Genomic DNA, 21,706 nt, shown 5'->3' on the forward strand with positions numbered 1-21,706 from the left:
TTCTGATTAAATTTTTAAATTAGCATATAGTGGTATTGAAATTTTAAAAAGAAAAAAGTTGTTAAACAACTACTGCTTTAATAACAATTTTTTAAAGTAATTAAAACCAAAAACATAAAATGTCATTTGAATTTTTCATCTTTGCCACAGGATAGAATTCAAATAAGTCCTTAGTACCTCTTTTTAAAATAATGCCATCTGGGACTTCCCTGGCAATCCAGTGGTTAAGACTCCGTGCTTTTAATGCAGGGGGCACGGGTTTGATCCCTGGTCAGGGAATTAAGATCCCACATGCCGTGCAGCGTGGCCAAAAAAAGAAAAAAATTAAAATAATGCCACCTTTTATTAATATAAATAGACCTTTACTCACATGTTACCAAGTGTTATTACCTTATCTCAGTTGATCCTCATAAAAATCTGTCTTGCCTGACTTCTTAAGACCTCATTATCTCTACTTTACAAATGGGAAAAGTGAGGCTAAAAAAGCCATGATCTCTGTCCAAAAACCACATAGCTAGCGTATAGCTATTTTAGTGTATAGTATACAGCTAGTATATACTTACATACTAGCTGAAATAGCTAGCACTAGTATTAATGTAGTTTCAATCCTAATCCAATATTCCTGTCCTTATACCATGCTTCCTCTCTTACAGCATCCAAAACAGGTCAACTGATTATATCAAAGTGCCTTTTATCCAATATGTATTCAAAAGATGCTTGTGATTTTGAATCAAATATCTGATGTACTCTTAGAATTATCACTTATGGAAGAATCCACATTTCAATGTGGAACTGAATTCAAAGAAACCATGCCATTCTTCTAAACATGACCCCATATACACAAATAAGTACAGATATGAGAAGATATGAACTAGGTCCAAATTTTATAATACTAAAGAAATCAATTATATTTTAAAGAAAAGCAAATTAGTGCTGGATCCTGGACTCAAATAACTTATTTTATTTATTTTTTTAAAGATTTTTTTGATGTGGACCATTTACAAAGTCTTTATTGAATTTGGTACAATATTGTTTCCGTTTTATGTTTTGTTTTTTTGGCCGCGAAGCATGTGGGATCTTAGCTCCCCCACCAGCGATCGAACCCACACCCCCTGCACTGGAAGGCGAAGTCTTAACTACTGGACCGCCAGGGAAGTCCCTCAAATAACCTTTTTTTTTTTATAAATTAAAAAAAGAAATTTAAGTTTTAGTTATTTTATTTATTTTTTGGTTGAGCCAGGTCTTAGTTGTGGCTCACCAGCTCCTTGGTTGTGGCATGCGAACTCTTAGTTGTGGCATGCATGTGGGATCTAGTTCGCTGACCAGGGATCAAACCCAGGCCCCCTGCATTGGGAACACGGAGTCTTATCCACTGCGCCACCAGGGAAGTCCCATCAAATAGCCTATTTTAAATGACAGCTACTGGAATACAGATATTAAACGTTAACATTCATAAAGGAATGATAAATTTATCAATGTAAGTCTCAGTTATCTGCAAGAACTATCCAAAAGACATGTTTCTTCAATATGTATAACAACTACTCATGAAATATTTTCAGACAGCATAACAACTTAGCTTTCTAATAAGCAATACTAGCAAGAGGCACTGAATCATTTGTGTTACAAAAGAATAAAAATGAGATGCAACGATCTGTGGGTGGCAAGTCCAGATTTCCTTACCTTTATATACCTTTTCAGTGTTACACAAGTGAAGTGTGAAGTAGGTATCAAGGAGTTGATGGCCATTCCTATTAACAATGTTCCGGGCAGCAATGTTCCGAAGATGTCTAAGACGTCGCTGAAAAATAATAACAAAAAAAGAGGAGTATTCAGCTTTTTCCTCCTATAAAGCTTTCTGAAAGTTACAATTCAAACATAAAATATAGTAAGTCATCCCAGTCATTTATTTGTTGAGCCAGCAACCTTAACCCAGTCTCTTATTTATGCCTCAGCATCTCTTCTGTCAAATAGGAACTATTCCTGCCCTATATCATTTCCAAGGTTGTTGGGAGCATGAAATAACAGATACGAAACACTCTTGAAAAGCATAAATGTTGTATCAATGCTATATACATGTAGAATAGTGTTGGTATTTCCTGAAACATAAACTAACTATAATAGTAATTTGCTTTTTTCCCTTCGGAAGGATGCTGGTAGACATGCAAAGTCCACCTCATACCAACAGAAAATCAGCCATTATTACATACATACACCTCTGTTGCTAGCTCAGTCTGACTCCAGATCATCTATTACAACCAGAAAAAGAAGCCAAAGCCAAAAAATAAAAGCAATAACTCACTGTTCACTCCATCCAGCCAGTAACCCAACTGTTGTCAGCTTAAATTCTCACTTGACCAGCAGTTAACCAGCCCCTATTTCCTAATCAGGCCTCCTTCCCAACAATTTCTCCAACTAGGATGCATGAATTACTTGGAGTCACAAGTGTTGGAAAGGCAAAGCTCCATAAGCAACAGTAGAAATCAACAAAAATATAAGATAACTTAAGGGATAGCCAAATCATCTCATATCAAAAGGAGAAAAAGTTGGCAATGCTGAAGTCTAAGCACAACAGATTCATTCTCAAAAGCTAGTTCCCTGTGTCAGATCATTATTTTCAGAGACTTAAAAATAGAAACCATGGACTCAGTTTTAAAATATGCTTAAAGTTCTTCCTTCAGGCTGAAAGCCCACTTTGCTAAGTCCGTCTTCAATTACATGTGCAGTCAGCCAGAAAAGTTCAGTTCCTCCCTTCCATGCACATAACAACCCAATCCTTTCTCCCAATCTAGAGGTTAAGATTCTTTGACAGAGAAGGTTATTGTTTAATACTCAAAGTACGTAAAGCCCCAAATGTACTTACAAAAAGTTGCTAGGGCTTACTCTAAAAGACTTATACTTCTACAATCTGCCAAAGGCTTCCATTTCACACCCTGGATTACAGCAACTATTTCCTTCTACTATATATTTTTCATCAACCTTCTCAGTCAAGATTTTAAATTGACAGGAACTATTAATTGCCTATACACAACAATCACATCTATTCTGCCGTAAGATTCCAATCTTGGTCCTCTATTCAAAAACCTGAAAACATTGCAAAGCCTCCAGCATAAAATACAAACCTCCCATTATTCCTTTCAAAGCCTTGTGCAATCCGACCTCTCCATAACCTATCCTTACTGCCCACTAGATCTTCCACATACGCAACCCCTTAGTCACACATGACTGCTTAAGGTTCCATGAAAAAGATCATGCATGGTCCTAGCTCCATGCTTTTGCTAATGCTAGCCCCTTAATCTAGAATACTATTCTCTTCAAGGAAATCCACTTATGCTTCAAAGTTAAGGAGAGAAGATTCCTCCTTCCTGATTCTCTAACTGAACTGTTTCTTTTTAATGCAATTAAAAAGAAACACTGGGAGGTTAAACCAGAAACGCAGCAAAATTATTACCTATGAGGGTGAGAACAGGTTGGAGGGAATAGAGATAAAAACAAGACTTCCCTGATACTTGTTTATGTGATTTTAACTTCTGTACCATAAGAATGATTTACATAATCAAAAAATAAAGTTAAATAAATAAGAAAAAGTTTAAATCAACTAGACCTAGTCCAAAATATAATAGCAATACCAAAACTTACCACCAGCCTTAGGCTATATCACCCACCTTTGCCCAAAATATTACCCTATGATCCAAGGAAATATTAAAGAAATCAAGGTGACCTAAAGGATCCTCTCTGGTTCTCAGTTCCACAGAACATCTATACTTGACCAAAACAATGTATAATTATACCTAATATGGAATTATGGATAGCTCCAGATATTTGTCAATCTTCCCCAACTAGAGTATAAGTTCTATAAAGGAGAGACTTTATTTTATTTATTGTTGTATCTCCAGCATCTAGATGAGTACCTAGCAAATAGCAGGAACACAATAAATGGTTTTTGACTGAATTAATATATGTCCCGTGAATTAACCCAGTCAAGAAGGTCTTGGTATGACCTAGGCCTTGCAATAAACCTGAGTGGCCTGGAACCCTTAGTGGATTCTGACAGCCACTCACGAGATGGTGGGAGAATAGAGAGCACTTCAAACCTAAGAATGGACCTCAGAACTGAAAGGGGGCTCAAATCTTAGCAGTGCTTCTGGACTACAGCAAATCCTCAGCACTCATCTACCCTTAACTGCTCCAGGGTATACAATCTAGCAGTAGTTCGTGGCCTGGTGGCACCATCTAGCATAAATACACTGCTTTAGACCTTGTCTAAACAGAAATTAAATATCAGATTATCTCTTCAATGGCCCATCTAAAGATAGTTAAATTCAAATCTGTCTTATGATCTAAACTGGCTCAATTATCTTAGAAAAGTAAAAATACTGAGTAATTAAAATTTACACAGACTTTGGAATTACTCTTTAAGATAACATTCCATGCAGCTTCTTTACCAGCCAATCTCCTTATACTTTCTCAAAGCTCTAAGCTTTCACAGTTATAAAAAGCTCTTTGCGTATCTTTCTACAGCAGTAGCTTTAGGCATCCAAGTTGTGCTCTAAAAACACCTATCTCCAAAACTAAAGCTGAATAGATTTTCATTTTTAAGTTGGAATTAACATGGCTTTAATGTCTTTGAAACACTGCCTATAAAACATTCTATATAAAGGTTAAAAACGTTCACTAACAAATAAAATTAAATCTTCTTACTCAGCTTTGATTTGGAGGATTGATAGATGTAGCTAGAGCACAATTCTGCTACCTGCAATGTTGGCAGTGGGTAAAAGACCAGTAGGATCCTAAATTCCTTAACTTTTTTCTTTTACAAATCTCTCAAGTATAAATTCTAAAACAAGACTTAACTGCCATATGTTGTAGATCTGAAACATTTGCTTAAGTAAAAATGTAAGCATTACTCATTAGTATGATTGTAAACTGGTGCCTCTAAAGAATCTAAAATGGTTGGTTTTTCTTGTTAACAGTACTCATGCTCTTAGAAAACTGCTTTAAAACATAACAGTAGATTAAATAATTTTTTGCTTTGTTTTTATTTATTTTGTTTTGTTTTGTCCTGCCCAGCACCTATTTGGTTTAAGAAACAAAAAACAAAACAAAAACAAACAAGCAAACAAACAAAAATACCCTCAGATATTCCTTTGTAGAACCACTCTCCTCTGCTATCAATCTATGTAATACTTCCTGTAGAATTAACTCCACCTCCAACTCCAAGGAGGGTCTTGTGACTCAGATCAGGCCAATCAGCAAATTCCATCACCCTGCCCATAACACATGATTAGGATCCTAGAAAACCCAGAAATTAAATTGTTGAGAGGTTTTTTTTCCCCCTACTGGCCCAGAACCTGGAAAGGACATGGGACTAGAGATGCTGGCAGTCAACTTTCCACCACAGTGAAATGAAAACAGCAAGTAAGACAGCAGAGTCCAGAGATGTGGAGCAAGACAGAGGTAAGGGATTAAGAGATACAAACTACTATGCATAAAATAGATAAGCAACAAGGATATAGCATAGAGCACAGGGAATTATAGCCATTATAGCTATTAATAGAGTGTAATCTGTAAAAAATACTGAATCACTATGCTGTACACCGGAAATTAATATTGTAAATCAACTATACTTCAATTAAAAAAATAAAAGTAAAAAAGTCCTGGCAACAGAATTTGTCTCTGGATCAAACCATACCTAAAATGAGAACTACTGTAAAATGACATATCCAGTCCCTATAAAACTATCAAAGATTACAACTAGAGAGAAGACTTACATTGTAACTGTTTATCAAGAATTTATCCCAGGGCTTCCCTGGTGGCACAGTGGTTAAGAATCTGCCTGCCAATGGCAGGGGACACGGGTTCGATCCCTGATCCGGGAAGATCCCACATGCTGCAGATCAACTAAGCCCATGCGCCACAACTACTGGGCCTGCGCTCTAGAGTCCACGAGCCACAACTATTGAGCCCATGCGCTGCAACTACTGAAGCCTGAGCGCCTAGAGACCATGCTCCACAACAAGAGAAGCCACTGCAATGAGAAGCCCACGCACCACAACAAAGAGTAGCCCCCGTTCGTCGCAACTAGAGAAAGCCCACGTGCAGCAAGGAAGACCCAATGCAGTCAAAAATAAAATAAATTTTAAAAATTAATTAATTAATTTTAAAAAAATAATTTATCCCATTAACAGGTTAGTAGATGAAGAGAACATTCTAATTTAGAGGCAAGGTACAAAGAAATGTTTTATTTTGTTAAACATCTCCATATTTTAGAAAATGGTAATTTCTGGTGGGTCAATCCTTTTTTGTTGATATAATTTTGAACCTTAACCTTGGTGACAGCAAGTCAAAACACACCCCAGAACTAAAAGAAAACCAAAGCAATTTTCAGTAGTAAGGTGCGCCATTGGTGTTCTACGTTCCTCCCAAATATTACCTTTCCCTGGCTGGTATCTAAAACTTTCTGGTTTCTGAGGTATAATAATGACCAAAGAGAAATGTGTCCTTGATCTTGTTCCTCGTCACTGCTGGAGAGTGACTCAGGGAGGCTGATGGTTTCTTAAATATAATGACTCCACAAATCCCCACTGTCACCAAACTAAGCTATAATCCCACGCACCTTTTATGACTCCCAAGACCATGGTGAAGTCTCTTCTAAACAAATTTTGAGTCTAGTTTGCTTAGTCTACAAGAGCTATTACAAATCAATAATATAATCAATAATCTATAGTCCAATAGAAAAGGGGGCAAAGGATACAAAAAGGCAGCCACCTAAAAAGAAATGGAAATGGTCAATAACCATATGAAAAGACATATAATCCCACTCATAAAGATATGCATGCCAAAACAAATATTCCAGCTTGTGGAGACTGTAGTTCCCAAAGAATGGCTGCACCAATACATCGCATCCCACGTGCTCTCTTACAATGTGATGCTGCCACTCCTCCTTGATAAAGTGGCATCTATGTTCTCTCTCCCTTAAATGAGGGCAGGCCTGTGACTATGGCAGAAATAATGCCATGTGACTTCTGAAGCTAAATCATAAAATTACCTGGTCCTCTTTACAGGATGCTCTTCCTCAGAATCCAGTCACCCCACTGTGAGGATGCCAAGCAGCCAAGTAGAAAAGACTTTGCAGGTGTTCTCCTCAGCCCCAGCTGAGAGATCCCAGCTATAACCAGACACGCAAATGACCGTTTCAGTACCCAGCCTTTGAGACTCCAGAAATGACATCAAGTAAAGCACAGACAAGTTGTTCCCACCAAGCCCGAACCAAACTGCATATTCATGAGCAAAATAAATGATGATGTTTTAAGCCACTAAATTTTTTGTTTGTTACTCAGCAATAGAAAACAAAGAGATCTATCTGATTAACCAAACCATTTTAGTCTCTGTCAGGGTTGATGCTAGTAAGGAAAATAATGTTGGGGAAAATATAAAATGGTCCGTTTTGGAAGGACAGTGATTTAGCAACAATTACCAAATTTTAAACTGCACATAATATTTGACCAAGAAATTCCACAAATCACAAAAATGTGTGCAAATATGGGCTATAAAAGCAAAAACTGAATAACCACTCAAACTGTGGTATATTCACACAATGGAAAATTGCATAACCCTTACAAAAACAAAGTGCTAATACGAAACACAAACAAAAGAACAAGAAATTTTAAGTGTCCACATAAATAAATACTACTATATACCCTGAATGATGTAGATTGTGGGTTGGTCAACTTGTTCTAAAAGGAACAGAAAGTAAATATTTAAAGATTTTCAGGGTGCATCCTGTCTCCGCAAATTCTTTGGGTTTTTGTTTGTTTGTCTGTAATCCTTTAATGATGTCAAAACCTTTCTTATTTCATCAGTTGATATAAAAAACCAGTGACCGTTGGCCACAGTTTGCTGACCCCTAATGTAGATACTCTCTGAGTTATGAGAAGTTTTAAAGTAGCATTTGATTTGGAAATGTAGTCCAACTTGTTCTGAATACCGTTCCCCTTTCCTATTCCCAGTTCATTTCTTTTTCAGGTCAGGCATTTATTCTCAGCCTGGGGCCAGGCTAAATGTCATGGAAGAATTAAGGCCCAGGTTAAGTCAGATTACTGCTACTTTGGTACACTTTTTTGAGGGACAACAAAAGCAAACCTGGGAGAAAATTAGTTTTCCACATTTCCACGGAAGGTAAAAATGTTGAATTACCAAATCAAGAATTTAAGCTTGATAAATTAGGTCAGTCTTTTTAAAAAATACAAAAGCCCCTTCTATATTATAGCAGTCTCAATCACCTATTTTTTCTAATCTCTTGATCCCAGCTGAAAGACTCACTGTGAAAACTTTTGAAGAAAACAGAAGTGCTTTAAAACTAGATGCTGCTGGATGGAAAGCAGATGGTGCCAACACCCAATGTTACAGATTTAAACAAACAAACCACCAACTCTGATCTCTCATAAAAACTTTATAGCTCCTGTTCCTAACTGAGAACTTTCTCTGACACAAATTACACAGCCTTGGAACCAAAGGGCTTATTTTGACATTAACTCTCCTCTCACTCAAGTTCAAATAAGTCCTAGAATTTAATTCAGTCATTTACTATGCACTAACAGGCTTCTCCACAAGAAAAGACAAAATTATCTAGGTCTCTGAACTTCCTACATTTCTTATACATTTTGGTTCTGGATTTTTTTTGGTTTTTTTAAATCTCTACCCTATTCACCCCAATCTTAGTAGGAAGTCCAAACTTGCCCTTTTCTCCCATGTTTCCTCTGGGTAGTGCTGCTCTAAGAAATAGGCCTTTGTAGTGACAGATCCAGTATTGTTCTCCATGTATGTCTCTCTCATCCTCCCTCTCTCATTCCCCTTTCTTCTATTTTACTTGCTGTTATTTCCTTTACAGACTATGCTAGGAACTGTGGGGATACAAACATGGCATTCCCTTGTTTCAGAGTATGTAATCTTCTTAAAGAACCGGAGTTTGGGCACATGAAAAAGCCAGTTTGAGGTAAAAGTATCCAACATATACTTTCAAAGACCGTTTAATTAAAGAACTGTTATTTTAGAAATGTAAGACAGAAGAAAGACACAGAATTACACAGGATGACCTGGAGGATAAAAACTGGAAGACAGAAGACAGCTTCAATGGTCCAAGTGTTAAAAGTAGTATCATGCCTGTAATTTGCTTCAAAATAATTGGGGTGAGGGAGGGAGGACAAGTATTGTTAGTTAGGTATATAGATAAAACAAGATCTACCATGAGGTGATAGTTATTGATAGTTATTACCAATAACAGGTAATAGGTACCTGGGAGTTTATTACATTCCACTCTGTATGTATGCATTTCAATACACATTTATATATATAATATACATATTTCTTTATTCATTGAAATTTCCATAATAAAAAAAGTTCTAAAGTAATATCAATAAGAACAGAAAGAAAGGATAAGACTATATAGGAGCACAAAGACAAAAATGGGCTTAATGGGGAGACTAACCAGATAACGGATATGGTTGAGGACAAAGAGAAGATTGATAAAAGAAATAAAGGAGTTAAAGGACCTCTAGAGATATAAGAACTAATCAATAAAGGTGTCAGGGCAATAGAGTAGCCATCAGGAAAGGGAAAGGGAAGGAAAGAAAAGAAATATGTATATATACAAGAAACATATCCTATACCTTGTATCAAATCCCAGATGGTTTAAAAATATTCATATGTAAATAATTAAAGCATAAAAGTATCAAAAGAAACCATGAAGAATTATTCTATAATCTCAAAGGTCTAAGAATGACATAAAACTCCAAAGCTATAAAAAGAAAAAAAAATCAATAAAATTTACTATATAAAATGTTTTTAAATTATGCATGACAAAAACTAGCATATGCAAAATCAAAGGAAAAAACCTAACAAAAAGATTTTAATTCATATAACAAAGACAATTTCTCTAATACATAAAGAGTTCATATGGGAATTCCCTGGTGGTCCGTGGTTAGGACTCGGTGCTTTCACTGCCAGGAGCCCGGGTTCAATCCCTGGTCAGGGAACTAAGATCCTGCAAGCCGTGAGGCGCAGCCAAAAATAAAATAAAGAGTTCATAGAACAAAAAGTCCAACCACCCAACAGAAAAACCGACAAAGAATATTAACAGATTAATTCACAGAAAATACAAATAGCACTTAAACAAGAAAAGATTCTCAACCTCACTCATAAGAGAAATGCAACTCAAAACTGCACTAAAATTGGCACAGATCCCAAAGTCTGATATAACATATTCAGAGGCAGGCAGTGGCAAAACAGACACTTCCCTGAAAAAAAGTATAATTGGTAAAACCTCTAAGATGGCAATCTGGCAAATACCTACCACAATTACAAATGCATAGATTCTTTGACCCAGAAATTCCACTTCTGCATTTGTGTTAACCTTTGAATTGTGATCCACATGAATATATTACCTATCTTTTAAAATAAAATTAAATTTACATCTTTAAAAAAACAGAGGTGGCAACCAACCCTTAAGCCCAGGTATCTGTGATAGTCATTACCAGAAGCAGTGTGACATAGTGGTAAGAGAGTCAATAATCTGAACTCAAGGGTGGTTCTAACCACTCACTAGTGGGCAAACCACTTAGTCTCTCTGAGTCTGTTTTCCTTTCCATAAAAGAGATATTTCCTGCATGCTTACCTCTGTGGGTTATTTTAAGGATCAAATGAAATAATGGATATAAAAGCTCTCTGAAAAACTGTAAAGTATTTTACAAATATAAAGTATTAACAGAAATAGGGATGTCAAGAAAGGGATGTGGTTAGTGTAAAATGACGAATTGGTTTAGGCATTTCTAATCTGAAGTAAAGAAACGGATTTAGAATTCATTTATCTAAATAGAGGTAATAAAGTCACAAGAGTATAACAGATCTCCAAAGGACAAACATTCAATAAATAGAATTATAGAATTACAGAACTGAAAAGGATCTTGTAAGTCATCTAAGTCTTCGCTACTCAGTATCACCTGGGAACCTGTTGGAAATGCAGATTCTCAGGTCCCACTACAGACCTTACTCAATCAGAATCTACATTTTAACAAGATCCCCAGGTAATCTGTATGTACATTTTGAGTTTAATAAGCACTAGTCTAAGCCATTTTACTCATTTTTTAGATAATAAAATTGAGGTCCTAAGTAAATGGACCTACCCATGTTTACACTGTTAGTAAGTAGCAAAATCAAGGTTTACACCCAGGCCTGATCTCCTAGGCTATGTGTACATGTGTGCATGTACACCATGTATTTGCTTCCCAGATACCCTGTTTCAAAACCTTTGAGACATCTTTGCCTGGCAGATGTCCCATGCCCCTACTCCCCTTTCTAATCAGCCACCCAGCCCATCAATTCTTTCTTCACAGTTAACTCTGGCATATGTTTCTTCCTTTCCACACTCTTCATTCATTTCCCGAAAGCTATTGTTGTTTATACTGTAAAAACCAGCTTTCTTCTCTTATACACATATCAACTTCCTCTTCTGCAAACAAGATCTCACAAATAGTAATCTCTATACAATTCCTTAAACAAGTACAAGCCATTATGCATTTGGCTGCGTGCGGGGGTGGGGATGGGGGGGCTCGCTAAGCTGCATGGCGTTGCTGGATCTTAGTTCCCCGACCAAGGTTTGAATCTGTGCCCCCTGCAGTGGAAGCGCAGAGTCCTAACCACTGGACCGCCAGGATATTCCCCATTGTGCATTAAATGTTAACATACTGATTTCAGGGAGACTCTATTTTTAAAACCTACCAAAATTAGCAAAATTAGAATCTTTGTGTCTTCATTTCCATTATTTCTTTCCCATTACCCGCCCCCCCCGCCTTCTCTTTGCCCCAGAACTAACCCACGTTGCCTTTATCTAATAAGGTCCTCCCACTACAATCAAGCTTTACTAAATAAATCGAAAGGCCCTAAATCTACTTTCCAGTACCATCTTCAATCCCAATCTGTCTCAATAAGCTCACAACATTCACAAACATCCTCATGTCTTCATAATTCTCTCCTATACATTGTACCCTAACAAGCCAAAGTATTTCAACATTTCTGGAGTACCCATGATGTGCCAGGAACTACACAATGAAATGGAAGACTAAATACCTCTGACTACCTCTCCTACATAAATTCAATAAAATTAAGAGCCCTGGTCTCTGTCCCATTTCCACATCCGCACCAAGAAGTTTTGACTTCTTTAAGAGCCAATAATATGGGACTTTTACAGATGCTCACCCAGGAAAGAAATAGATGAAGAGGCAGATTAAGCCACCCACGACATAAGGACTAACTCCTGTGCAACAGCCAGTACACTGCAGCACTAGGGTAAACAGTTCCAGAGACTCCCAGCTATAAACTGGGAGAAAAATCAACCTGAGAAAAAAACAAAGGGCATGTGCTTCAGAACAAAATCAGACTGTGAGCTATTTATTCCAGTTATACCAAACATTGGTTTTGTGTTGTGGTATAAACTTAGCCAACTTAGGTTTGAGTCCCAGATCTGCTATTTCCCTTGGGTATGTAACTAATCTCTCTAACCTTCAGACACCTCATCTGTAAAATGGAGCTAATAACAGCTTCTACCTCATAGAGTTGCAATGAATGAAGAGTAAAGGGAAGAACTGCAAAGCACTTAGACACAGTGCTAGCACTTAAGGTAGTTCAATAATGTAACAATTATTACCCTACAGGTTGCCTCAGCTTTTAGTGGTCAGTTTACCTGTAGGTTCAAAATCTATCCACTTAACCCGAGTTATACAGGTTTGTGAAGGTAGAGACAAAGGTGAAATTGGAAAACTGTGCTTTAAATCCAAGAAGCAAACAGACTAAGATAGTGGGAAAAGCTCCGAATTTAGAACCAAAATAGCTGGGTATTCACTGTTCTTTTCTGGGCCTTGATTCTCTCACCTGTTAAGTGGGGGAGATGGTTCTAACTACTGTGGCTAAAAATACTATGAGAATGGTTTTAAAGACATTAGCTACTAAAAACACAAGGCAGCATGACAAAAGATAAAAGGGTAAGAGTGGAAAATTCATTCATGAATAATTTTTAAAGGATATTTCTGCAGTAGTGTGTGAAAACGAGCCATGAATCTTGACTGGAGGAAAATATGACAGCAAATGAATCACAAAGTTGGACTAAAATGAGTATCTACAATTAAGCAGACAAATGTCAAATCATTCCTCATGACCCACCTCAGAATCTCCACTTCTGAGACATCCTTCCTGACCACCCTGCCCCATCCACTACCCTAAACCAAGATGATAATTTCTCCCTGTGCCATGACTATGCTATATACATGCCACCATCACAGCACTTACCACAATCATGCTTTATCAACTATGTTTATATGGCTGTGTACCCCCAAAAGAGGGGTGAGCCTTAAATAAAGAAACCAAGTTTCATTCTTCTTTTTACCCATAGCACTTAGCACCTGACACAAAGTAGATACTCAGTAAGTGTTTGATGGATGAACCAATGAGTAAACCATGGACAAGATTAGATATTTCACAGTGCCATAAGACAGTAGCCTTATGTGTATGTTATATTTAACATACACATTAAAGTTATATTTTATATATACCTCTTTTTTTTTTAAGATGTTGGGGGTAGGAGTTTATTTATTTATTTATTTATTTTTGCTGTGTTGGGTCTTCGTTTCTGTACGAGGGCTTTCTCTAGTTGTGACAAGCAAGGGACACTCTTCATCGCGGTGAGCGGGCCTCTCACTATCGCGGCCCCTCTTGTTGCAGAGCACAGGCTCAGTAGTTGTGGCTCACGGGCCTAGCTGCTCTGCTGCATGTGGGATCCTCCCAGACCAGGGCTCGAACCCGTGTCCCCTGCATTAACAGGCAGATTCTCAACCACTGCGCCACCAGGGAAGCCCTATATATACCTCTTAATAGCACTTCTATTTTGTCACCACTCTCCGCCTTTCTGTAGCCTCCAGGGACTATAAACTCCTTAAGAACCAAAACCATCTATTTATCCCAAGTGCAGCCACACGGATATTCAATAAAAGTTTGCTGAAAGAATAAAGGAATGATGAATGAATGAATATCTCACACTGACTCACAGCTTAGGCCTCAGTCTCCCCTTATTTAGAAACTTCATCAGCAGCCTTCTCCCCACCACCTTCTTAATGACTCTTCTCACCGCCAGTCTCTCCTCAAAACTATCCTCCTACTCTCACAGTACAATGCCAAGGGCAGACTGGTAAATGTGGAGGGAGTGTTAAGACCTTGGAAATCATAATTTTACCACAATGACAGGCAAGATTACCTCAGACAAAAATCATCAATGGGGACTTCCCTCGTAGTCCAGTGGCTCAGACTCCATACTCCCAATGCAGGGGCCCAGGTTCATCCCTGGTTGGGGAACTAGATCCCACACGCCGCAACTAAGTGTTCGTATGCTGCAACTAAAGATCCCATGTGCCGCAACTAAGATCCGGTGCAGCCAAATAATTTTTTTTTTAAATCATCAATGGATGATAAATCTGGGGCAGGGGCGCGGGGTGGCGGGGGGGGGTGGGAATCAGGATATATGCATGATATAAAAGTGTCTCCCTACAGACTGTTTATTAGTTTCAAGGGCAGACACACACATACAGAGTTATATAGTTGAGAAATCAGATAATATCTTGACCGAGTGACCAAAATAAACATCACCAGTAAGGAACAAATGGACATCATGTGCCTCCAGAAGTGATACCCTATGAAGGACACATCACCACACATGAAATTCCAATTAAAAGGACTTCCCTGGTGGTCCGGTGGTTAAGACTCCAAGCTTCCAATGCAGGGGGTGCGGGTTCAACCCCTGGTTGGGGAACTAAAATCTCACGTGCCATGCGGCATGGCCAAAAAAATGGGAAAAAAAGAAAAAGAAATTCCAATTGAGAGAATGCATAATCTGAATCTAATCATGAGGAAACATCAGATAAACAGAAAATGAAGAATAGTCTATTTTAAAAAGGGAGGAAGAGGTCTATCTGTATAATGACACTGACCTTAAAAAAAGAGACAAAGAAAAGCTGCAGAAACGTTCTACCTTAAAGAAGAGATGAAACCACTAAATGCAATGCCTGACTCTAAAATGGATCACGAACTGGAGAAAGAAATGTTCTATAAAGGACATTATGGGATCAACTGACAGATTATGAACCACAGATTAGATAAAAGCATTATATCAATGTTAATTTACTAAAACTGATAACTATACTGCAGATATAAAAGAGAACATACCTCTTCTAGGAAATACATACTCAAGTATTTAAGGATAAAAGGTCAGGATGTATGTAACTTAACTTCAAATGATTCACACACAAAAAAAACTTATCTATATCTGTATAGACCTAGGAAGAGATAGCTTGCAAATGACAAGGCAAATGGAATGTTAAAATAGATGACTCTGGGTAAAGAGTATAAAGGTATTCTTGTACAAGTTTTATTTTTGCAATTTTTCAATAAGCTTGTAATTCTTTCTAAACAAAAAGTTTAAAAAAGAAAAGAAAACCAAGTACTAGCAATAAGACAAGAAAAGGTATAGAGATTGAGAAGGAAGAAATAAAACTGTCTTTGTTCAACAGATGACATGATCATCTATGTAGAAAATCTGAGAAAATCAACCACAAACTCCTGGAACTAAGCAATTATCGCAAGGTTGCAGGGTACGAGGTAAATTTACAAAAGCCAATTGCTTTCCTATATACCAGCAATGAACAAAGGGAATTTGCATTTAAAAACATAATATCGTTTACATTATACTCCCCCAAAATGAAATACTTTAGGTATAAATATGAACAAGATCTACATGAGGAAAACTATACAACTCTAATGAAAGATATCAACGAAGAACTAAATAAATGGAGAAAATCCATATTCATGGATAGGAAGATGCAATATTGTTAAGATGTCAATTCTTTCCAACTTGATCTATAGATTCAGTGCAATCCCTATCAAAATTCAAGCAAGCTATTTTGTGGATACTGACAAACTGAATAAACAAGTAAATCAAAGGAACAGAATAGAGAACTCAGAAACTTATATAGTCAACTGATAGATATAGATATATATATATATATAGATAGATAGATAGATAGATAGATATCTATATATATAGATATATATATATAGATATATATATAGATATATATATAGATCAGTATAGTCAACTGATCTTTGATAAAGGAGCAAAGGCAATACTACACACCTATTAAAATAGCCAAAATCCAGAATACTGACAACACCAAATGCTAACAAGGATGTGGAGCAATTTTCATTCATGCCTGGTGGGGAGGAAGTTGTAGATGTAGCGCAAGGTGTAGGTGTAGAGCAAAGATAGTCTTTCAACAAATGGTGCTGGAATAACTGGACCTCCACACACAAAAAAAGAATCTAGACACAAACCTTACCCTTTCACAAAAACCAACTCAAAATGGACCACAGACCTAAATGTAAAAATGCTAAACTATAAAATTCATAGAAGAAATCTAGGTGACCTTGGGAATGGCAACTACTTTTTAGATACAACAGCAAACACACTCTCCATGAAAGAAATAATTGATAAACTAGACTTCATTAAAATTTAAAACTTCTGCTCTCTGAAAGACAATGTCAAGAGAATGAGAAAACAAGCCATGGGGGAAAATATATGCAAAAAACACATCTGACAAAGAACTGTTACCCAAAATATACAAAGAACTCTTAACTCAACAATAAAAAACCAAAACAACCTGATTGAACAATGGGTCAAAGACCTTAACAGACATCTCACCAAATAAGATATACAGACAGCAAATAAGCATATGAAAATATGTTCCACATCATTTTTCATTAGGGAAATGCAAACTAAAACAAACAAGATACCACTACACACCTATTAAAATAGCCAAAATCCAGAATACTGACCACACCAAATGCTAACAAGGATGTGGAACACTTTTCATTCATGGCTAGTGGGGAGGGAGTTGTAGATGTAGCACAGGGTGTAAGTGTCGCACAAGGGATTTTTAGGGCAGTGACACTACTCTGCATGATACTATATTGGTGAACACATGTCATTATACACATGTTCAAAACCACAGAATGTATAACACCAAGAGTAAACCCTAATGTAAACTGTGAACTTTGGCTGATGATGATGTGTCAATGTAGTTCATCAACTGTAACAAACATATGACTGTGGTGTGGGGTTCTGCTAATGGGGGAGGCTATGTACGTACAGGGGCAGAAAGTACTTGGAAAATCTCTGTACCTTCTGCTCAATTTTGCTATGAACTTAAAATTGCTCTAAAAAATAAAGTCTATTAAAAAAAAAAACAGTCCTCCCCTCTGCCTCCAGGATGATGTCCAAATCCCAAAGCATGCCATACATGGCCCTCCATAATCTAATCCCAAACTATACCTCTCCAGCTCGTTTGTTTCCACCATCCTCCTCCAAGATCCTTAAACTCCAGCCTCACATAATTATCTGCCATTCGCTTTTACATCTACTTACCTTTTTGCTCAAGCTGGTCCCTCTGCTAGAATGCTTTTCCTTCTCTTTCCCACCTCAGCATTTAGTTCAAACTACTTCTTATATTACACTAAAATGGTCTGCTGATGTAGCTGCCTTAACCATTAGGTTATAAATCCCTCCAAGGCAAGGACAGTGCCTTATTTATCCTGTATCCTCGGAGCCTGACAAACTGCAGCAGTAGTAGTAGTAATGATAGTAGCAAGAGCAGACATTTCGTGAGCATTGAGCAGTTACTATATACCAAGCACCTTTTTAGGCAAATTTATGACCCACATAATTCTTTCAACAACCCTATAGGGTAGGTGCTATTATGCCCATTTGATCTGAGCCTCCCTGAGACATAGGGAGATTAAGTAACTTCCAGGCTGCCAACTAGGAAATAATGGAACCAGGATTTGAACCCAAGCATCAGGCTCTAGAAAACATATTCTTCACCACTGTGGTATACATGGTAGAAACGCAGGAAAAAAAAAAAAAAAACCTGTTAAACAAATGATAGTGTAGAACAGAGTTGAGCACAGTATTTGTGGAATGAAAATGTTAGGGACAGGGACTTCCCTAGTGGTACAGCGGTTAAGACTCTGCACTCCCGATGCAGGAGGCCCGGGTTTGATCCTTGGCCACGGAACTAGATCCCACATGCATGCCGCAACTACGAGTTCGCATGCCACAACTAAGGAGCCCACCACGTGCCACAGCTTAGACCTAGCGCAACCAAATAAATAAATAAATATTAAAGGGAAAAAAAAAGAAAAGAAATAATTATTTGCTTTTAAGAAATTATAAAACTGTATTCAAAGATATTCTGGTACTCCAATAATAAGAGAAGTTAGAGAAAGAAGTACACCAGAGTCTAACGCAGTATTTGGTACACATCAGAAATTTAATATCAATTAATTAAATTTTTCCATTTTTTAACAGATTTTATGTTAACTTCTAAGTACCAACTTATTTTGTTTTTATTTTTGATATAATATCTAAGATGCACTGCATATTTTGCTATCTCATTGAAGAGGGCATTGATAAGGTAACCTATTCTTGAAAATACAAGGTAGTAATAGTGAGCAACGATTTTTAATAATTTGCAGGTAGTTTTAAAACATCCAAGTTTATAAAATATCAAAAATTCAGCTAATGTACAGTAAAGAAATTCTGCAATTCTAGTGTCCCTATATAATAATCAGACTGATTTCTTTTGGTAGAAATAAAGGAATATCAAATGTAAACCAGTCACTCAAGAGCACTGGGACAACTGTTCTTTATTATTAATTTTTTTTTTTTTGCAGTACGCGGGCCTCTCACTGTTGTGGCCTCTCCCGTTGCGGAGAACAGGCTCCGGACACGCAGGCTCAGCAGCCATGGCTCACGGGCCCAACCGTTCCGCAGCATGTGGGATCCTCCCAGACCAGGGCACGAACCCATGTCCACTGCATCGGCAGGCGGACTCTCAACCACTGCGCCACCAGGGAAGCCCTTTATTTTTATATTTATATTAAATACCTTGCATGTAGGAAAAACTCCATTTAGTCAATTCATTAAAACAAGCTTGAAATATCTACTATATGTACAGTTCTATGATGGGACCAACTCTATCCTGTAATGAGTACAGTCCTGTAAAATATCCTATACCTGAAATGAGCACCCGGCAGCCTACCTACCTATCTTGCTTTCTGATCTATTTTCACAATGAAAAAATTAGAAAGTCTTTCCCATGTTGCTGCTTTTCATATATACCCTTATATTAACATTTTAGGGACTTCCCTGGTGGTCCAGTGGTTAAGACTCCACACTTCCATTGCAGGGGGCACGGGTTCAATCCCTGGTCGGGGAACTAAGATCCCACATGCCGCGAGACTTTAAACACAACTTTTTCATACTCCTAAATTAGTTTCATGTTGTGTTAAAAAAGTGTCGTTTTCCTGTATTAGCTCTTATATTAAAAAAAAAAAGACTGGAATTGTGACAGGAAATAATTCATACCCTCTGAAAGACTTAAGTAGGTTGGAGGAAACAAGACATATAGTTGCTAATCCCGTGCTTAACATAAATCAAAGGAAGTACTTTATAAATATCTGTTGAATAAACGAATTAGTTTCTTCCACTTCTGCACTTAGAACTAGTTTTGACATAGGTTAACATGAACACATGTAGCTCACAGTTAAGCCCTTAGTCAAAAAAATATAGTTATGTTAAAAGAGGTCCAAGTTTTTCCCAGAAAAAAAGGAGACCATAAAAGTCTGATTTCCACTTTCACTCATTTGTATCTTCTCTTTTTTTCTTACCCAGGAATCTACTGACAAAAGCCAAAGGCAGCTGTCAGTTTCAGCTTCCTTGTTTTCCTCACTATTTTCAAAAAAGCCTGACTGCATCTTGTAGGACATTCTAAAAACCATAGTGGGAAAAAGTACCAGATGTTTCAATGGACCAGCAAACAGAGATTCCTAAGTGCTGGGTTCTAATACTCAGCTTTCTCAGCTTCTCAACCAATAAATGCACTTGACTCCAGTTTTTCAATGACTGATAACATTACTAGTAAATGATGTCTACGGCAATCAGCATCAAACATTACACAAATAAGATTCCTGCATGAAAAACCCCACAATCACCAGATGGTTGCTGTTTCAGAAATGTGAAGCGGTAAAGAATCAGGACTTCCTAAGTGGGATATTCAAAAAAGGACAGACAGGAACAAAACAGGAAGACTGATCACTCAAATTACACAGGGACATTCCAAAATTTCACTAATACATACCATAACAGGGGGAAAGGGGATGGAGTCTGACAGCTCAGCCTGAAGAGAGAAGTTTAAAATATGGTCTCTCCTACATTTTAATTCTAGCCTAAAATCCCCAAAGTTGTAGGGATAATGTGTCAAGGCCCAGAGATAAGTATAAGAAACAAATTCCCAAAACTCCAAGCCAAGCCCAGTGAAATGCTCATGAGGGACCCAGGAACTGGTCAGGTCTTTGCCACCAGCAGGAAGAGCAGGGCACTCAATTCAGATTTGTTAAATTAATACTCTTTACTGACTCCCTGAGGGTGGAAATAAACAGAGGGACCAAGTCTCTGGCCAGAAGAATAGTTTCACCTCTGAGGGCTTCAGAATTTGCATCTATAAAATTCTATGATTCGAAATTCATGCTTCCATCTTAAAACAAGATGGAAAACAAGGGTATATAATATTAAACCAAAAAAGTATACTATGAAATATGTTTTTGAAAAAATTCCAATGTCAAGTTTCCATTCTCCATGTGCTCCTCTACATGTATAATCTAAGAACACAACTCCTAAGACACAAAACATTTAAAAAATTTAACTGAGAAGTTACTGATGCCATTAAACCTAAAACAAAGTAAAAAACCTAAAATGTTTCAACCCCTCTCTTAATTATAAATCTGTCTAGTTTTTCTAAAACATCCCTAGTTTGTATCTGTACTCATTCAAGCACATTAAAAATGACAGGGCTTCCCTGGTGGCGCAGCGGTTGAGAATCCGCCTGCCGATGCAGGAGATACGGGTTCGTGCCCTGGTCCGGGAAGATCCCACATGCCGCGGAGCGACTAAGCCCGTGAGCCATGGCCGCTGAGCCTGCGCGTCCGGAGCCTGTGCTCCACAACGGGAGAGGCCACAACAGTGAGAGGCCCGCATACCGCAAAAAAAAAAAAAAAAAAAAAAAAAAATGACAAATATTTTCCCCCAGTAGTAATATGTCTACTGATGAAAATACACAGATTATCAAAAATATACATTTGGAAAATATGGAAGCCTAATTTTTTTTTTTCATTTTACTACTCACTCAGGCCTAACTTACTAGTTTCAATTCTGCTCTGGCTCTATTTCCAGTCAGTTTCACTTCTGAATTTTCTGACACAAAGTTAAGAACTGTGACCCAGTAGAGAAATTTTAAAGTTAACACTGAATAAGAACATAGCTTTTCCTTTCAAAGGAAAACTAAACATTTTCACACACACACACACAAATTTTTAAACCTTAAATTCCTAATGGCATTTTATCACATAAAAATAATGATGCGGATATTTTGTTTCTGAAGCTTCCTCACACCGATTTGTTTACAAGAACCAAAACAGCTCAAAAATTGCCATCATTTTATTGTATAGCTATAGCTACAACACAACTATACACTATTTTTTTATTTGAGTCACAAGGAAG

The 21,706-nt window shown here is 37.4% G+C and overlaps 1 protein-coding gene across 1 annotated transcript in view; it reads right to left on the bottom strand.

The window, feature by feature from the left end:
* The window catches only part of UVRAG (UV radiation resistance associated), a 383,943-nt gene that overhangs the window by 309,440 nt on the left and 52,797 nt on the right, over positions 1-21,706 (bottom strand). Inside the window, 1 exon segment of the mRNA XM_059067816.2 lies at positions 1,681-1,798. Coding sequence (XP_058923799.1) covers positions 1,681-1,798 — 118 coding nt within the window.

This window comes from Kogia breviceps, chromosome 7 (assembly GCF_026419965.1).
Source record: "Kogia breviceps isolate mKogBre1 chromosome 7, mKogBre1 haplotype 1, whole genome shotgun sequence".
Lineage (NCBI taxonomy): Eukaryota > Metazoa > Chordata > Mammalia > Artiodactyla > Physeteridae > Kogia > Kogia breviceps.